The sequence below is a fragment of the Bubalus bubalis genome, chromosome 1 (assembly GCF_019923935.1).
Source record: "Bubalus bubalis isolate 160015118507 breed Murrah chromosome 1, NDDB_SH_1, whole genome shotgun sequence".
NCBI lineage: Eukaryota > Metazoa > Chordata > Mammalia > Artiodactyla > Bovidae > Bubalus > Bubalus bubalis.
Window position 1 is genome coordinate 109,865,850 of NC_059157.1, and position 15,969 is coordinate 109,881,818.

General features: G+C 40.6%; 1 protein-coding gene across 4 annotated transcripts in view; it reads left to right on the forward strand.

Annotated features, from left to right (window-relative positions):
* The window catches only part of CFAP91 (cilia and flagella associated protein 91), a 110,552-nt gene that overhangs the window by 63,007 nt on the left and 31,576 nt on the right, over positions 1 to 15,969 (forward strand). For all 4 annotated transcript variants that reach the window (XM_006057600.4, XM_044942238.2, XM_025284601.3 and 1 more), the window contains 5 exons: positions 1,109 to 1,180; positions 2,366 to 2,512; positions 4,540 to 4,761; positions 8,264 to 8,412; positions 8,967 to 9,058. In XM_006057600.4, the coding sequence (XP_006057662.3) occupies positions 1,109 to 1,180; positions 2,366 to 2,512; positions 4,540 to 4,761; positions 8,264 to 8,412; positions 8,967 to 9,058 (682 nt within the window). The remainder of the gene's footprint in view (positions 1 to 1,108; positions 1,181 to 2,365; positions 2,513 to 4,539; positions 4,762 to 8,263; positions 8,413 to 8,966; positions 9,059 to 15,969) is intronic.

Consider the following 15,969-nt stretch of genomic DNA (forward strand, 5'->3'; position numbering starts at 1 on the left):
ACAACATACTTTACAGAGAGAACTATAACTCCCTGGTATACCAGGATGTTGCTCTCGGGAGGTCAGCTTGTTCTCTCCCAACACAGGGAAGTTCTCACACAAAGCCAAACTGCATATAAGGTTGTACTTTGGGAGATCTCACTAGCACCTCCAATGGCTCTGAGATCTCTGGAGGGGTGGGAATGCTCCTGCTGACTGGCCACAATGCACTTCTGGGCAGCATCCTCTTTTCTAGACTTTGTGCTGACCACTGCCTGTGGTTAACATGTCTTTCACAAGTGTTAATGCCATTGATTCCACTATTGATGTCTTTTGCATTCAGAGGGGCTTTAATTAAATTTGTAGACTCTGCTCTTTTTGCTTTTACACATACTTATTTAAGGTGATTTTTGTAGATTGCTGATTTTGTCCATTATATTCTGATTTTACCAGTTTAACTAAATTCTTGTGAAAAGCACCTCATTTTTGACTCCAGTATACCCCATCTGCATTCTTTGCCTCATTTTCATGCTCAATCACTAAGTTGTGTCTGACCTTTGCAACCCCATGGACTGTAGCCTGCCAGGCTCCTCTGTCCATGGGATTTCCCTGACAAGAATACTGGAGAGGGTTGCCATTTCCTTCTCCAGGGGATCTTCCCAACCCAGAGATCAAACCCTTGTCTCCTGCATCTCCTGCATTGACAGGTAGATTCTTTACCACTGACCCACCAGGGAAGCCTGTATTCTTTGTTTATTAAACATGAAAAAAAAAAACTATTGCAAAAGGGATGTTATTAGCAATACCTATTGCTTCAAGAAAGATATTGTTGGAAAGGAATATAGAAAAAATGAAAATGGCTTAATTTGTAAGAATAGCACGACAGTGGGTGAATTTTTTGCTTTTGATATAGTTTACCAGTGATATCTCATCATGAAAAATATAATGAATTTTGACAATACTTTAATGTCATGTTTAAAGTCCTATATGTTCAAAGAAGGATGATTTTTTGTTTCTCTTTAAATCCTTCTGGTGTCTAGCTTTTTTGCTAGATATAAATCTTCAAAAAAGTGTTTGATGGCAACTGCTGCAGTTCTCAAGCTGCTTCGTTCTCTCTTTGTTTTTTTAGGAAGAAGAAGATATAGAAATGGCTGTGATCTACCTTCAAAAGTTGCTCCGGGGCAGAGTTGTTCAAAACATGGTGTGTAGGGTGGACCCCTGGCCCCGTTCTTCTCCTTTGAGACTAGATTCAGAGAGTGCACCTGTGCTTGTTTCCTTGGGGTGAATTGCCTTCCACAGCCTGCTGTCCTGTGGAACTATGCTATTGAGTTACCTACTCCTTCCCTTTTACTGCCATAGCTGGCCCAAGTGAGTGGCACAGTATCAAGGAAAGAAAAGAGCTGCCTGCTGTTTCGTGTGTGTAACCAAAGCAGTGTGAAGCTAATGTCTTCCATGGAATTGCTGAATCCAGCAGTTTTCATACATGAGTTTTGACTATTAAGCATCACAAACCAAGTGGATTCTCTAATTTTCCACAGTCATAATAATCTGAGTTTGCATATTAGCTAGCAATGCATGAATAATAAATGAAATAGCTAAGTAAATAAATAACTATAGGTTTGAACTCTTACTGTATGCTCACTTATATAGTCTTTGATTTACATATATCAGCATATTTTTTTCTATCAGTTACCCATTTTACAGGTGAGTAATACGAGCCTGAGTGGGATTATGTTAACTGCCAGCAAATTCAGCTCTGGTCTTCCTGACCGTAAAGCCTTAGTCAGATCATTGTGCTTCTTAAGCTTAAAAAGGGACTGATGTAAAGCCTCAGCTAAAACATTTTTTCTTCCCCAGACAGCTATAACTCTTAAGAGACTCAGTTATGGTGAGTCAGTCCAGGGAGGCTGGATGAGCGTCTTGTGTTCAGCGCTATTCCCCATCCTCCTGCCAGTATTTCCGCAGGAGAAACGCCACAGTGACGTTCAGACAGCAGGTCGTGTATTCCAGACCAGGAGCAGATCTCTCAGAAAAGAAAAATGACAATGAAAAATAGCACCCCCAGGCTTCTTAGGGGAAGAGCCAGGAAATGAAGGGAAGGTTCCAGTTTCTTAACATGACCCTAGAGTTGTCACCTTGTCGTTGAGAGGCATTTTAAGAAATTCAGTCAACGGTTAACGGGTAGCTGAGTTCCTTGTCGGCCTGAACAGCTGGAGGAGCAGAAAACAGGGCTGACGCCCAGCTCGGTGCATACACCTGGTCCGTGGCCCTGAATGGCGGAGCAGAACCCGCGGTTCATGAGCGCCTCGCCAGTCCCTGCCTGCAAGGCCTCGCGCCTGCACTGGCAATGCTGATTTGCGGGTCTCTCTGATTTGATTTGATACAGATGTTTGAAGGGAAAGAGAAGCGACTGGAGTTGATCCAGGAGCTGCGCACCAGCCACGCACTGCAGGAAGATGACAGGCTGGTGAAGAAAGCCGAGAAGCAGGTGACCCTGGCCCTGCAGCGGCAGAGGAACTTGCACGAGCACAAGGTTCTTTCCTCTCCTTTCTTGTCCCATTTTCATCTGTGATTTTTATTATTGTGCAAACAACAGTATAGTAACAACAGATGAAGTGATGTAAAAGAAACACCCCCCACAAGCCCAGCATTTTCACCAGTGGCACTACAGTCCACAATTTGAATGGACTGTATCCTCTCTGAGTTGAATATGCTTTTTTTTTAATTTGCAAAAAAGGAAAGAAAAAAAAGCTTCACTATTTCAAAAGGTTTTCTTTTCCATTTTTTCTTAAATATTTGGTGACTCTATTATATTTCAGTGGAAGCTAAGTAGAATGAATAAATACTGAAAGCAGTAAGAAAAAGTGAGAAATGAGATTTTAAAAACTGTCCACACTCATGTATGAGTTTGGAGCTGTACATAGCTCGTGCTCCTTAAACTGCACATTAAATATGTTAATATGTTATTCTGTGACTTTCATCGGGTCCTCTGAGCTCTGTGTGACTGACAGTAGCTGGTGATTGCAGGTCTAACCCAACAACTGTAAATGTGTTTCCTGCTTTCTGCTGGTATTTGTGTGTATATACACAGTATTTAACGTTGACTAAAGTGGAGGTATACTTTTACTGTCTATCCCACTTATCTGTAAATCAATGTGAAAAGAATCAATTTATAAAGTGTTGTAAGAAAGTAGACGTACAGCAAAGTTAATATTACCCACCTTTAGCGACACACACAGCTCTCGTGCTGTGAACTGGGCACAAATGGTCAGCAGCTCTGAAGCGAGCACCCCTGTGCTCCCTTCACGCGGCAGCAGGGTTGGGAGTGCTTGCTGAGTGACAGGGGCTGGTTTGGGGGAGGGAGGAAGAAAGCCACAGATGGTGAGACCCAGCCAAGGGACCAGAGAAGGAAGAGGAGAATGTAGTCACTGGAGTCTCTGAATCTGGGGGCCCTGGACATGATGGATACGAGCTGCACATCTGTTCAGAGAGAGAGCAGAATGCTCAGGCAGTGGAATGCCCAGGACCTGGATGCAAGAACGCCCGCTTCGGCCCCTTCAAGGTTTCTGATTATAGACTTGAGCAGCTACAGCTAAGACAATCCAGAGTTTTTAATTCATCTGTCCCATTTAGTGGATAAATACTTAACTGATAGACATGACGACAGCTAAGAGCTAAGGGAGGAATTAATGGGAAGAGCTGTCACATAGCCACAGACTCGCCCTGTTTACCTTCGGCTGCTCCTGGCTGCACCCGTGGGATGCAGGCATCTGGGGCAGTGGGCGTCTTGCGTACCTATGGCAGTGCTGATCCTCTCATTTTCTCCCTCTCTTATATCAAGGGGAATCGTCAGTGTGACAGCAGCAAGTGTCTGGGAGAAGAGCCTTTCCCCCTTACCACTGAGGCTAGGAGCAGGAACACAGTACAGACTTCTTAAACACTTTTATTCTCATTGTGCCAAAGCCAGGACAGAGGGATCCATAAATAAACACTGTGGCTTATTCCTGGCCAGGAACTCTGGGCCCCTATCTACCTCAGTGACTACATAGACATGTAGGCTTATTTCCTACTCTGTTTCAAAGGCAGTTCTTAATGAATTTGAAGTTACTTAAATCAATAAAAAGTACCAAGGTTTTCTACTTTCATGTTACTGAAAAGCTTGAAAATTCCCCAAACTTGGTGTTAAAGGACCAAGCATTGAAAAATTAAAAGGTATCACGAGTGAATTTCTAGGAGATTCTATTTTTTTGAATTCCAGTATTATCTTTTAATCAAAACCTTGACATTTGCCTTCATGTCCGGGGAGACATAAGCACTTTACCTTCTGGATAAAATTGAAAGGAAAAAAAATTGTGTGGATGCTAACTAATGTTTTGCTAAACTATCATCCATTGTTGAACAATCTGCTTTCTCAAGTCTAAGTTTGTATCATAAGTTTTCCTAGTAAAACCGTCGCGTCCTGAAAGGGAAGTGACTGTCAAGGGTAATCCAGCATCCCTCCTGATGAATCACACTTCTTAGTGGAATCTGTATCCTCATAATCATATTATTATTTTTAAGGTGTCTCTGGTTGAAAACCATTTGGCTGGACTGGAAGGAAGGGTGCTGGCGGACATGTTCGACTTCCTGTCCAAAGAGCTGGTGAGACTGCAGGAGGAGAGGCGGGTCCACGCCCTGGCCATGCTGGCCGAGCGGCAGCGCCGGATGCGCGAAGCTGAAGAGAGTGGCCGGCGCCAGGTGGAGCAGAGGCGCCTGCAGGAGGAGGACCAGATATTTAAGGAGGCAAGTGGGGACGTCCTAAGGAAGCTGTTTGTAAGGAGCCAAGTCAAACCCAAGGAGCCTCAAGATAGGAGATGGCTTTCATTTTTTAATTGTCTTCAACAGATAATGTATTGGTTCCTAGGATATGCCCAGCAGTATGTAAAGGCATTGTGGGGTACTCTGGAGGGAAATACCAGGCATGGCCCCTTCTCTCCTGGAGCTTAAATCCTATATAACATGCAAATAAGGGTAGAATAAGAAAATGTGGTGTTTCATGAGGGAAACAAATGGGGCCCAGTGACACATTTTTACAGAGGTCATTGGGGGTACTTATTGTATGAACAGGTTGGAGGGAGGACAGGGTGGAAATAAGGGACCTGAAAGGAGGCTGATGTGTTAGGCCAGAGTGAGAAATAGGATGAAGTCAAGTATAAAGTCCAGTTTCCGGTGTCAGTGAGTAGGGAGATGACAGTTGTTTTCCGAGGCAGGAAAGCTGAGGGCGGAATAGGTTTGGGGCCGGGGTGGAATCAGGAGTTTGATTTACATTAGTTTGAGACATCTTGGTAGAGGTGTCATCTCAGCAAATGAATATATAAGATGGAATTTAGAAGAGATTTTTTTGACTAAAGATACAAGCGTGGGAGTTAGGAATGCCAGGCTGGTAAATTAGAATTCTGACCAAGACCCAGCGGATGTGAAATTCCAGACTGACCCAGATGCAAACTCAGAGGAAATTTGAGGAACCAATAATATCTCAAAGCACTCTTGCCCTCATCAAGAATGCAAAAGCTCAAGTGATAAAATTGGAGGGGATTTATGAGGAAGATTTCTTTAAAGGGAGCTGTGCTGTGATTAATACCTCCCCCCCGCCACCTAGAGTTTGGGGAGCGTATGTCCCCTTTCTTGGGGAGCTTGATGTGTGTTCTTTCAGTTAGGGTGTCTGACCCCCAGGAATGCAGAGGTGGAAGCTGGGCAGGCTGAGGGCTTTGAGCACAGAAGAGGCTGCGTGGGCGGCCAGCACACCCAGAATATGTCAAAGCAAAGACTGTGTGAGTCTCCCTTGGGCCAGATGGGAAAGACGGAAAGTGCCAACCTTTTTTAAAAAGTGCCAATGTAAAAAAACAAAAAATTCCTGTCCAGGAGGCTATCTGAATTGTAAATATGGATACTTTTGAGCTCCTCGGGTAAGAAAAAATAATGCTATGTCCACTTGAGGTTTTCTTATTTGATCTGTGATTTTAAGGATTTACCCAATTCCCAGGGAATTAGGATTGATTCGTAAATAGTATTTCCTGTTTTTTTTTAATTAAAAAATTGATTAAAATTAAAGATTTTCCATCTTCTATACAGCTTAAAAACTTGCAGGTTGTATATTGTCAAGTTCAGCTTTTTAATTGGAGTGGAGGATCATCTCTGGTGTCAAACAGCCTATAATAATAATTTGTATTCTAGTTTCCTGTCATCCTAACAGCTTTTGTTTAAATAGAATTACTGAGATTTAGCAATTTTTAGCAAATGAGAACTTACTGTCCCCTACTGAAATCACTAAGGAAAAACCAACTGGGATGGGAAAGAACCAGTTGGGAGTGAGAATAAAAGGAGAGAGACAAAGGAACCGCTATACTCAGAAATATGGAAAGGAAGATACTGGTGAAAGACTTCTAGGAAGGTGTCTTCTAGATGGGAACAGCCCCAGGAAATGTCAGCACGTCTGGGAGGGGCATGAAAGGGTTAAAATGACCCTTCTGGCCTGATTTAAGGATCATTTATGTAAAGAATGTATCCATCTAGGGATGCCCCCATGCATCATTTAAATTTCCTATCTTCCATCTTATGATCCTTTTATAGATAAGTATGCTTGCATGCACATAAATATACCAAAACCCAGAAATGTACACATAGTAAATTTCCAGAAAAATAACATATATTGAGAAACATAGTCATAGACTCATATTTAAACTCATATACACTTCATGTGCATACATGAAGACACATTCACAAACAACCCCATGAGCACATCATAACCCCATGAGCACAGTATTAGCAAAGATGTGGAGGAGCACATAGACACACATATAGCCACCCAAATGTTTCCTTTGCTCACTTATGCACATACAAGCACAAATGTGTCCACACACATACACATTTATAAAGATGTATGTAAACACACAAGTACATATATTGTTAGAAGTAGACCACATTAAACTTCCCGCTTCTGAACCAGACTCAGCTGTCTAATTGCTCTGTTCTAGGTGTGACTTGTCTCTTGAATAAGATCGTGGTCTCCATGGTAGCAGGCATGTTGTATATCCCTTTGCCTTCTGCAGCACCAGCGTAGCCCTCTGTACATAATAGGCAGTGAGAAAATATATGTTGGTTGGTTGGCTGATACCATATTAAACTATGGTCCCTGGGTCTCTCCCATAAGGGAGGCACAGGGATTCAAGGATATGGACTTGGTATTTCACAGGTAGATACACAGTAAACATTTCATATTCAGAGTCCTGCTGCAGCACCAGTCAAGAAACAGGTACTAAGTTGTTACTGAGTCCCAAGTATTATCTCAGATATAAAGAAATATTTAGACATTAAATAGAAAGTACTCTTATCCCCCAAAGCTCAAAATCTATTGAGACTACATAGAGAACAAAGTATGACACCCTTGATGTTTGTGATACTTCCTGTGTATCTACCTATCAAACAGGCAAAACTAAATTGTATTTATGACTGAAATCTTGAGCAAAACTCTAAAGAAAATGAAGTCTACCATAAACTTATGAGAATGGAAAGGAGCTGTGGTCAGATGGAACCACTGTGACCTCTGGGATACTACCAGTGGCTTGACCAGAATTCATTACACTGTACATTTATGTGCTCTGCACTTTTCTAAATGTATATTCTATTTCACAATTTCAGAAAGCTTTAAAAAGAAGCAGTCCAGGACTGATATGATAGTGTAAAAAAATTCACCAGAGACCCAGAATCCTTCTAGATTTCTGCTTTTCTGACCCTCACGGCAGTTTAATATGACTGGTGCCTCCTGCATTTTGTCCCCATGAAATGAGAAATGAGAGAAAAAAATAAGCTAGGTCTTTCCCTTTAAGAATCCCTTAAGAGGAAGGAGAGAGAGGATGTTGTGTAAGTCTTAGTCTCTGCCACAGTTGGGTAGCTTGACCAAGTCACACTGCTCGTAAGAACAAAGTCAGGACCTAAAACAGAGTTCCTCAGTCAAGCCTGTGATCTTTTTGCAGTGTTTTGTATTGCCCACCCCAAATTGAGACCCATAATTCTAAAATGAGCCAAATATGTAGGGTCTGCCCAGAATGGGTAGATATAGGTGAATTAGAAATGGACTACAGTTTTGTTTTGTTTTTTTAAAGGAATGTACAGTGCAGGGACTATTGACTTGATAAATGAAATAGACATGCTAAAAATGTCGGCCAATGTTTGTGCATTTTTCTTGTCTTGTTTATGGTAGTGGCATTCCTTTTCTGAGTAGCTGGAGTATTTGGGGCTTTTGCAGGTGATTAAAGTTCACCAAAGCACCGTAACTTCCTATCTGGAGGACGTAATACTGAACACTGAAGAGAATACTGCAGAAGAACAAGCCAGGGCGGAAATAGAGAAGATGGCTGAGGAAATCAATGACATTGCTTATGAAATGGAAAGCCGGTGTGTACCAAGGGGACAGGTGGTGGGATGGACAGCCCCTTTGCTGTTACTCATGTGTGTTTTTCAAGAGCCTAAGATTTCACCACCAAGGAGAAACAAATAACTAACTCATGCTTCAGTATGCTTTAACGGCAGCCAGCAGACCTGTACTTTTGTATGGCAGGAGCCACACATTGGGAATAGAATTTTCAGTTATCCTCTGCAGTCTGGATCACTTTCATATTTCTTACTTTTAGAATATCACAAAGCTTGAAAGAAATGTGAGTATGTCCAATTTTACTTGGACATCACCCCAAGATTTTTGGCTTCCATGTATAAATTATGTCTCTTAACACTCATTTCCTGGGAGGCAGGGGAAGTAAAGGACAAATTTGGGTTTTCCGTGGAGTTAAGGAAACTCACCAGGAATGCGCTATTTCAGATCACTCAAGGGAAAGGCAGTCGTAGGATCTGAGCAGTGGAGCTCCTTACACACATGAGGAGGATCCAAGTGTAAATCGGCAGTTCAAGCAAGGCAGCAAAGGAAGCACTTTTAATATGTTCTTATTTTTTAGTCGGACTCAGCTTCAGTCAGAGGAGATCGTGGCCGAGTTGGTTTACAGTTTCCTAATCCCAGAGGTGCAAAAGGATTTTGTCAAAGAAAAGGGTAAGCCAACATAAATGTTTCACTCGATAATCTTTTTGAAGATATAAGCTATTTTCAATATTCCAGGGATTTAAAACTGAGCAGAGGTATGGGGGAAATTCTGAAGAGGAATCAGAGTTATCTTCAAAGTTTGTCAAGTTCTCGTGATGCTGTCCAATGGCAAAATATAATCTCCTCCAGTATGGATGTGTGCAGTTCTAAGTTTAATGAAGCATTAAATTCCAAACCTTCTTTAAGATGCAGGTCTCAAGTTCTCAGAAGAGGTGTATTTTGGGGTTTTTGTTTTTGATTGAAATAGTTGATTTACAATGTTATGTTAGTTTCAGGTAAACAGCAAAATGATTGTTATTTATATATGTATATACTCATACACATATCTTCTGATTCTTTTCCACTATAGGTTAACAAGATATTGAATATAGTTCCCTGTGCTATACAGCGAATCCTTGTTTATTTTATATATACTTGTGTGTATATGTTAATTCCATATTCCTAATTTATCCCTCCCCCATCTCATTCCTCTTCAGTAACCATCAGCTTGTGTTTTGTGATTTGATTTTTTCAACGTGAAACAAATGTTGAGAGTTTGCAGGGTTTTCCAACTGTGTCCGCCTTTTGGAGGCAGGGCACGTGCAAGTCAGGTGCTGAAAGCAGGAAGCCTGACAGACCTAACGCTATTCTGCAGCTCTGCTGAGTCACAGTATCTTTTGTTCCTGCCAGAGCTCATCTCAGTAGAAATAGCCTCACTTATCATTTGCCAAAAGTGGCATGTTTTTAAAGATTGCTGCTTTTATTCAATAGAGGAGGAGAAGAAAAAAAAAAAATGTGTTTTAAAGAAACAATGTTCTTCCAGAGCTTTCAGGGTACTAGTGATAGTCCTGAGCCCAGAGGGAGGGGGTGTGACCAGTGATCAATATTAAGTGAAATATGAGCCTGGGAGGTTTTAAGAGTTTGCAGGAGAATTCTAGACAGTTTTAAGAGAAGTGTAATATTTCAGATCACGTAACTAGGGAGTAAGGAATGGTGGAGTTCTAATGCATTAGAAGAGAACAAAGAAATACCCTGTTTTCCCATTACATGATTGTACCGTAGTTTTTCAACCAGTACCCCCAGCAGTGAGCACTTAGTTTATTCCTGTGTGTTTTCCTGTAAATAGCTGTGAACACCCTGGTCATTCGTCTGAGTGTAAACTCCTAGTAGTACAATGCTGGAAATACAGTATGTGTGTTTTACATTTTGATAGATACCACCACACTGCCCCTACAAAAAAACTGTTCAATCCATATCCCCATCAACAGTGTATGACAGTGCCTCTACCAAAAAAACTTCAATTTTCAGATCAAATAATAAGTATTCCTGTATCACTTTTTATTGTAAAAGGGACCTTATGTTTTCTAGATCCTTAAGAAAATAAGTAACTCCCTCAATACAAAGTGAGGTCAGCCTGTTTCATATCAGTTCACCTGAAGAAGGGGAGAAATCCTGTGTTTAACAGTTACTAGTTTATGACCCCCTCCCCCGGCTTCTCCTGACTCTGAGAGGAAGGAGCTGAAGGAATCTTGATCTATAGGGATCAGTGGGAGTCATCTGTGGGCAAACTAAGCAAATCCTAACCTCTTCCCTTTATATGGACATAGCCCAAATGAAGAAAGCCATCTGGATGGGGAGTACACATTATATTTCTCTTTCCAAGTAAGGCATCCATGCATTATAAATACTCTTTACTCCAAATTAAGAACTATCACATACAGACCATTTGAGATATCTCATTATTGATTTATTTGGATGCATTAAAAAAAATTCTATTGAGGTCTATTGACTTATTAGTTTCAGCTGTACAACAATGATTTAAAATGTTTATAGATTACATTGTTTAAAGTTATTATGTATTGGCTATATTCCTTGTGCTGTGCAATATATCCTTGTAGCTTATTTACTTTATACATGGTAGTTGATATCTCTTAATCCCTTATCCCTATCTTGCCCCTCCCAACTGCCCTTTCCTCACTGGTAACCACTTGTTTGTTCTCTGTATCTGAGGATCTGTTTCTGTTTTGTTGAATTCATTTGTTAGATTTTTTGAGATTCCACATGTAAGTGATAACTGCAGTATTTGTCTGTCTGATTTATTTCACGAAGCACAATACCTTCCACATCAATCCATGTTGTTGCAAATGGCAAGCTTGTTTTCTGCTTATGATTCTGTAGTATTCCATTATGTATGTGTGTAAACACACACACACCCATGTCTTTTTATCCTTTAATCTGTTGATGGACATATAAGTTGCTTCCATATCCTGTCTATTGTAAATAATGTGAGGAGCCAGCTCATTGGAAAAGACCCTGATCCTGGGAAGAACTGATGGCAGGAGGAGAAGGGGAGACAGAAGATGAGGTGGTTAAGAAGCATTCCTTCCGATGCAGTTTTTTGAAGTTTGAGAGTAGGTATTTACCTGTGAAGCCATCTGGTCCAGAGTTTTGTTTGTCGGGAATTTTTTTTTTTATTACTTATTCAATTTCAGTACTGGTACTTGCTCTTTTACACTTTCTATTTTTCCTGGTTTAGCCTTGTGAGAGTCTACGTTACTAGTAATCTGTCCATTACTTCTTGGTTCTTTATTTTATTGGTATACAGTTGTTCATATTGTTCTCTTATTTCTGTGGTGTTAGTTATAGCTTCTTTTTCATTTCCGATTTTATTTATTTGGTCCCTCTTTTTTTCTTGATGAGTTTCACAGAGGATTTATTAATTTTCTCAAAGCAAGAGCTCTTATTTTCATTGATCTTTTCTACTTTTTAAGAAGTAGGCTACATTTCAATTATTTCTTCTCTGATCTTTGACTTCTTTTCTTCTACTGACTTCTGTTAGTTGCTCAGTGTACGATCAGGTTCTTGGTTTGAGATATTTCTTTCCTGAGGTAGGCTTGTATCACTATAAACTTTCCTCTTAAGAGCTGCTTTTGCGACATCCCAGAGATTTGTATCATTGCATGTTTTACTTCATGTGTCTCCAAGTATTTTTTAAATTTCTTCTTTGATTTCTTTAGTGATCCATTGGATGTTAGTGACATATTGTTTGGCCTCTGCACGTTTTTAGTATTTTCTCAGTGTTGGCTTTTAGTTTCAGAGTTGTACTTATAAAAGATGGTGAGATTTATGTTTTGTTAAATTTATTGAGACTTGTCTTGTGGCCTCAGTTCAGTTCAGTCCCTCAGTCGTGTCTGTCTCTTTGCGACCCCATGACTGCAGCACGCCAGGCCTCCCTGTCCGTCACCAATTCCCAGAGTTTACTCAAACTCATGTGCATTGAGTAAGTGATGCCATCCAACCATCTCATCCTCTGTTGTCCCCTTCCCCTCCCACCTTCAATCTTTCCCAGCACCAGGGTCTTTTCAAATAAGTCAGTTCTTTGCATCAGGTGGCCAAAGTATTGGAGTTTTAGCTTCAGCATCAGTACTTCCAATGAATATTCAGGGTTGATTTCCTTTAGGATGGACTGGTTGGATCTCCTTGCTTTCCAAGAGACTCTTAAGAGTCTTCTCCAACATCACAGTTCAAAAGCATCAATTCTTCCGTGCTCAACTTTCTTTATAGTCCAACTCTCACATCCATATGCAACTACTAGAAAAACCATAGCTTTGAATAGACAGACCTTTGTTGGCAAAGTAATGTCTCTGCTTTTTAATATGCTGTCTAGGTTGGTCATAACTTTTCTTCCAAGGAGTTAACGTCTTTTAATTTCATGGCTACAGTCACCATCTACATTGATTTTGGAGCCCAAAAAAAATAGTCTGTCACTGTTTCCCCATCTATTTGCCATGAAATGATGGGACCAGATGCCATGATTAAGATGGCATCTTAATCTGAATAAGATTACATCATTATTCTGAATGCTGAGTTTTAAGCCAACTTTTACTCTCTCCTCTTTCACTTTCATCAGGAGGCTCTTTGCTGCTAAGTCACTTCAGTCGTGTCCGACTGTGTGCGACCCCATAGACAGCAGCCCACCAGGCTTCCCCATCCCTGGGATTCTCCAGGCATGAACACTGGAGTGGGTTGCCATTTCCTTCTCCAGTGCATGAAAGTGAAAAGTGAAAGTGAAGTCGCTCAGTCATGTCTGACTCTGTGCGACCCCATGGACTGCCGCCTACCAGGCTCCTCCGTCCATGGGATTTTCCAGGCAAGAGTACTGGAGTGGGGTGCCATTGCCTTCTCCAAGGAGGCTCTTTAGTTCTTTGCTTTCTGCCATAAGGGTGGTGTCATCTGTATATATGAGGTTATTGATATTTCTCCTGGTAATCTGGATTCCAGCTTGTGCTTCATCCAGCCCAGCGTTTCTCATGATGTACTCTGCATATAAATTAAATAAACAGGGTGACAATATACAGCCTTGACATCCTCCTTTCCTGATTTGGAACCAGTCTGTTGTTCCACTTCCAGTTCTAACTGTTGCTTCCTGACCTGCATACAGATTTCTCAAGAGGCAGGTCAGGTGGTCTGGTATTCCCATCTTTTGAGGAATTTTCCACAGTTTGTTGTGATCCACACAGTCAAAGGCTTTGGCATAGTCAATAAAGCAGAAATAGATGTTTTTTCCAGAACTCTGTTGTTTTTTCGATGATCCAGCACATGTTGGGAATTTGATCCCTGGTTCCTCTGCCTTTTCTAAAACCAGCTTTAACATCTGGAAGTTCATGGTTCACGTACTGTTGAAGCCTGGCTTGGAGAATTTTGAGCATGACTTTGCTAATGTGTGAGATGAGGGCAATTGTGTGGTAGTTTGAGCATTCTTTGGCATTGCCTTTCTTTGGGATTGAAATGAAAACTGACCTTTTCCAGTCCTGTGGCCACTGCTGAGTTTTCCAAATTTGCTGGCATATTGAGTGCAGCACTTTCACAGCATCATCTTTTAGGATTTTAAATAGCTCAACTGGAATTCCATCACCTCCACTAGCTTTGTTCATAGTGATGCTTCTTAAGGCCCACCTGACTTCCCAAATTCCAGGATGTCTGGCTCTAGGTGAGCAATCACACCATCATGATTATCTGGGTCATGAAGATGTTTTATATACAGTTCTCTGTATTCTTGCAACCTCTTCTTAATATCTTCTTCTTCTGTTAGGTCCGTACCATTTTTGTCCTTTATTGAGCCCATCTTTACATGAAATGTTCCCTTGGTATGTCGAATTTTCTGGAAGAGATCTCTAGTCTTTCCCATTCTATTGTTTTCCTCTATTTCTTTGCACTGATCATTGAAGAAGGCTTTCTTATCTCTCGTTGCTATTCTTTTGGGACTCTGCATTCAAATGGATATATCTTTCCTTTTCTCCTTTGCCTTTAGCTTCTCTTCTTTTCTCAGCTATTTGTAAGGCCTCCTCAGACAACCATTTTGCTTTTTTGCATTTCTTTTTCTTGAGCATGATCTTGATCCCTGTCTCCTGTACAATGTCACAAATCTCCATCCATAGTTCTTCAGGCATTCTATCAGTTCTAATCCCTTGAATGTATTTCTCACTTCCACTGTATAGTCGTATGGGATTTGATTTAGGTCATACCTGAATGGTCTAGTGGTTTTCCCTACTTTCTTCAATTTAAGTCTGAATTTGGCAATAGGCATCTTGTGGCCTAGCATGTAATTTATTCTGGGGAATGTTCCATGTGCACTTGGAAGGAATGTATATTCTTCTGCTTTTGGATTACATGTTCTGTATACATATCTAGTAAGTTCATCTGGTCTGGTGTGTCATTTAAGGCCAGTGTTTCCTTATTAATTATATATGTGGATGACTTGTTCATTAATGTAAGTGGGGTGTTAAAGTGCCTAGTATTGGAAACCTGGATGGAGTCAAACAAACAAAGATTAAAATGTTTTGGGGTTTTCTATAAATATGGAAATTTCTAGATGAAGAGAAGACTATTCTTGCAGGAAAGCTGTTTGTATTTCACTGCAGAGAAATTTCTGAATAATTTCATTTTTCATTGCCTGTGACAGAGGGACCCATATCCTAGGTCTTGCTATAAAATAAATTCTTTCACACACACACACACACACACACGCCCTAGTAGTGTGTGTTACTGTTGACTTCTCTCTCTATGTCTGTTAATATTTTCCTTATGAATTAAAGTGCTCCTGTGTTGGGTACATATATATTTATAATTATTTCTTCTTTTTGGACTGATCCCTTGATTATTATATAATGTCCTTCTTTGGCTCTTGTAACAACCTTTGTTTTAATATTTGTTTTGTCTGATATAAGTATTTCACCCCTGCTTTTCTGTTGATTTCTTTCTGCATATAACACCTTTTTCTATCCTCTGATGTCAAGTGAATCTTTTTTTTTTTAATTTATTCTTATTTTCGACTGCACTGGGTCTTCATTGCTTTGTGTGGGCTTTTCTCTAGTTGCGACAAGGCGGCGCTACTCTGTTGCAGTGCTCAGGTCTCTCATTGCGATGGCTTCTCTTGGTGGAGCATAGGCTCTAGGCAAGCAGGCTTCAGTAGTTGCAGCATGCAGGCTCAGTAGCTGTGTGTATAGTAGCTATGTGCACAGGCTTAGTTTCTGTGAGGCATGTGAAATCTTCCCAGACCAGGGGTCAAACCCGAGTCCCCTGCACTGGCAGACAGATTCTCATCCAGTGCACTATCAGGGAGGTCACAAGTGAGTCTCTTATAGGCAGCATATATATGGTTCTTTTGTGTATACATTCAGTTACCGTGTCTTTTGATTGGAGCATTTAGTTCATTTACATTTAAAGTAATTATTGATAGGTAAGGAAGATCCCCTGGAGAGGGGAATGGCAACCCACTTCAATATTCTTTTATTTTTCTTTTTTTGAGGTTAAAAATTTTTTTAATTAATTAATTAATTTATTTTTTACTTTACAATATTGTATTGGTTTTGCCATACATC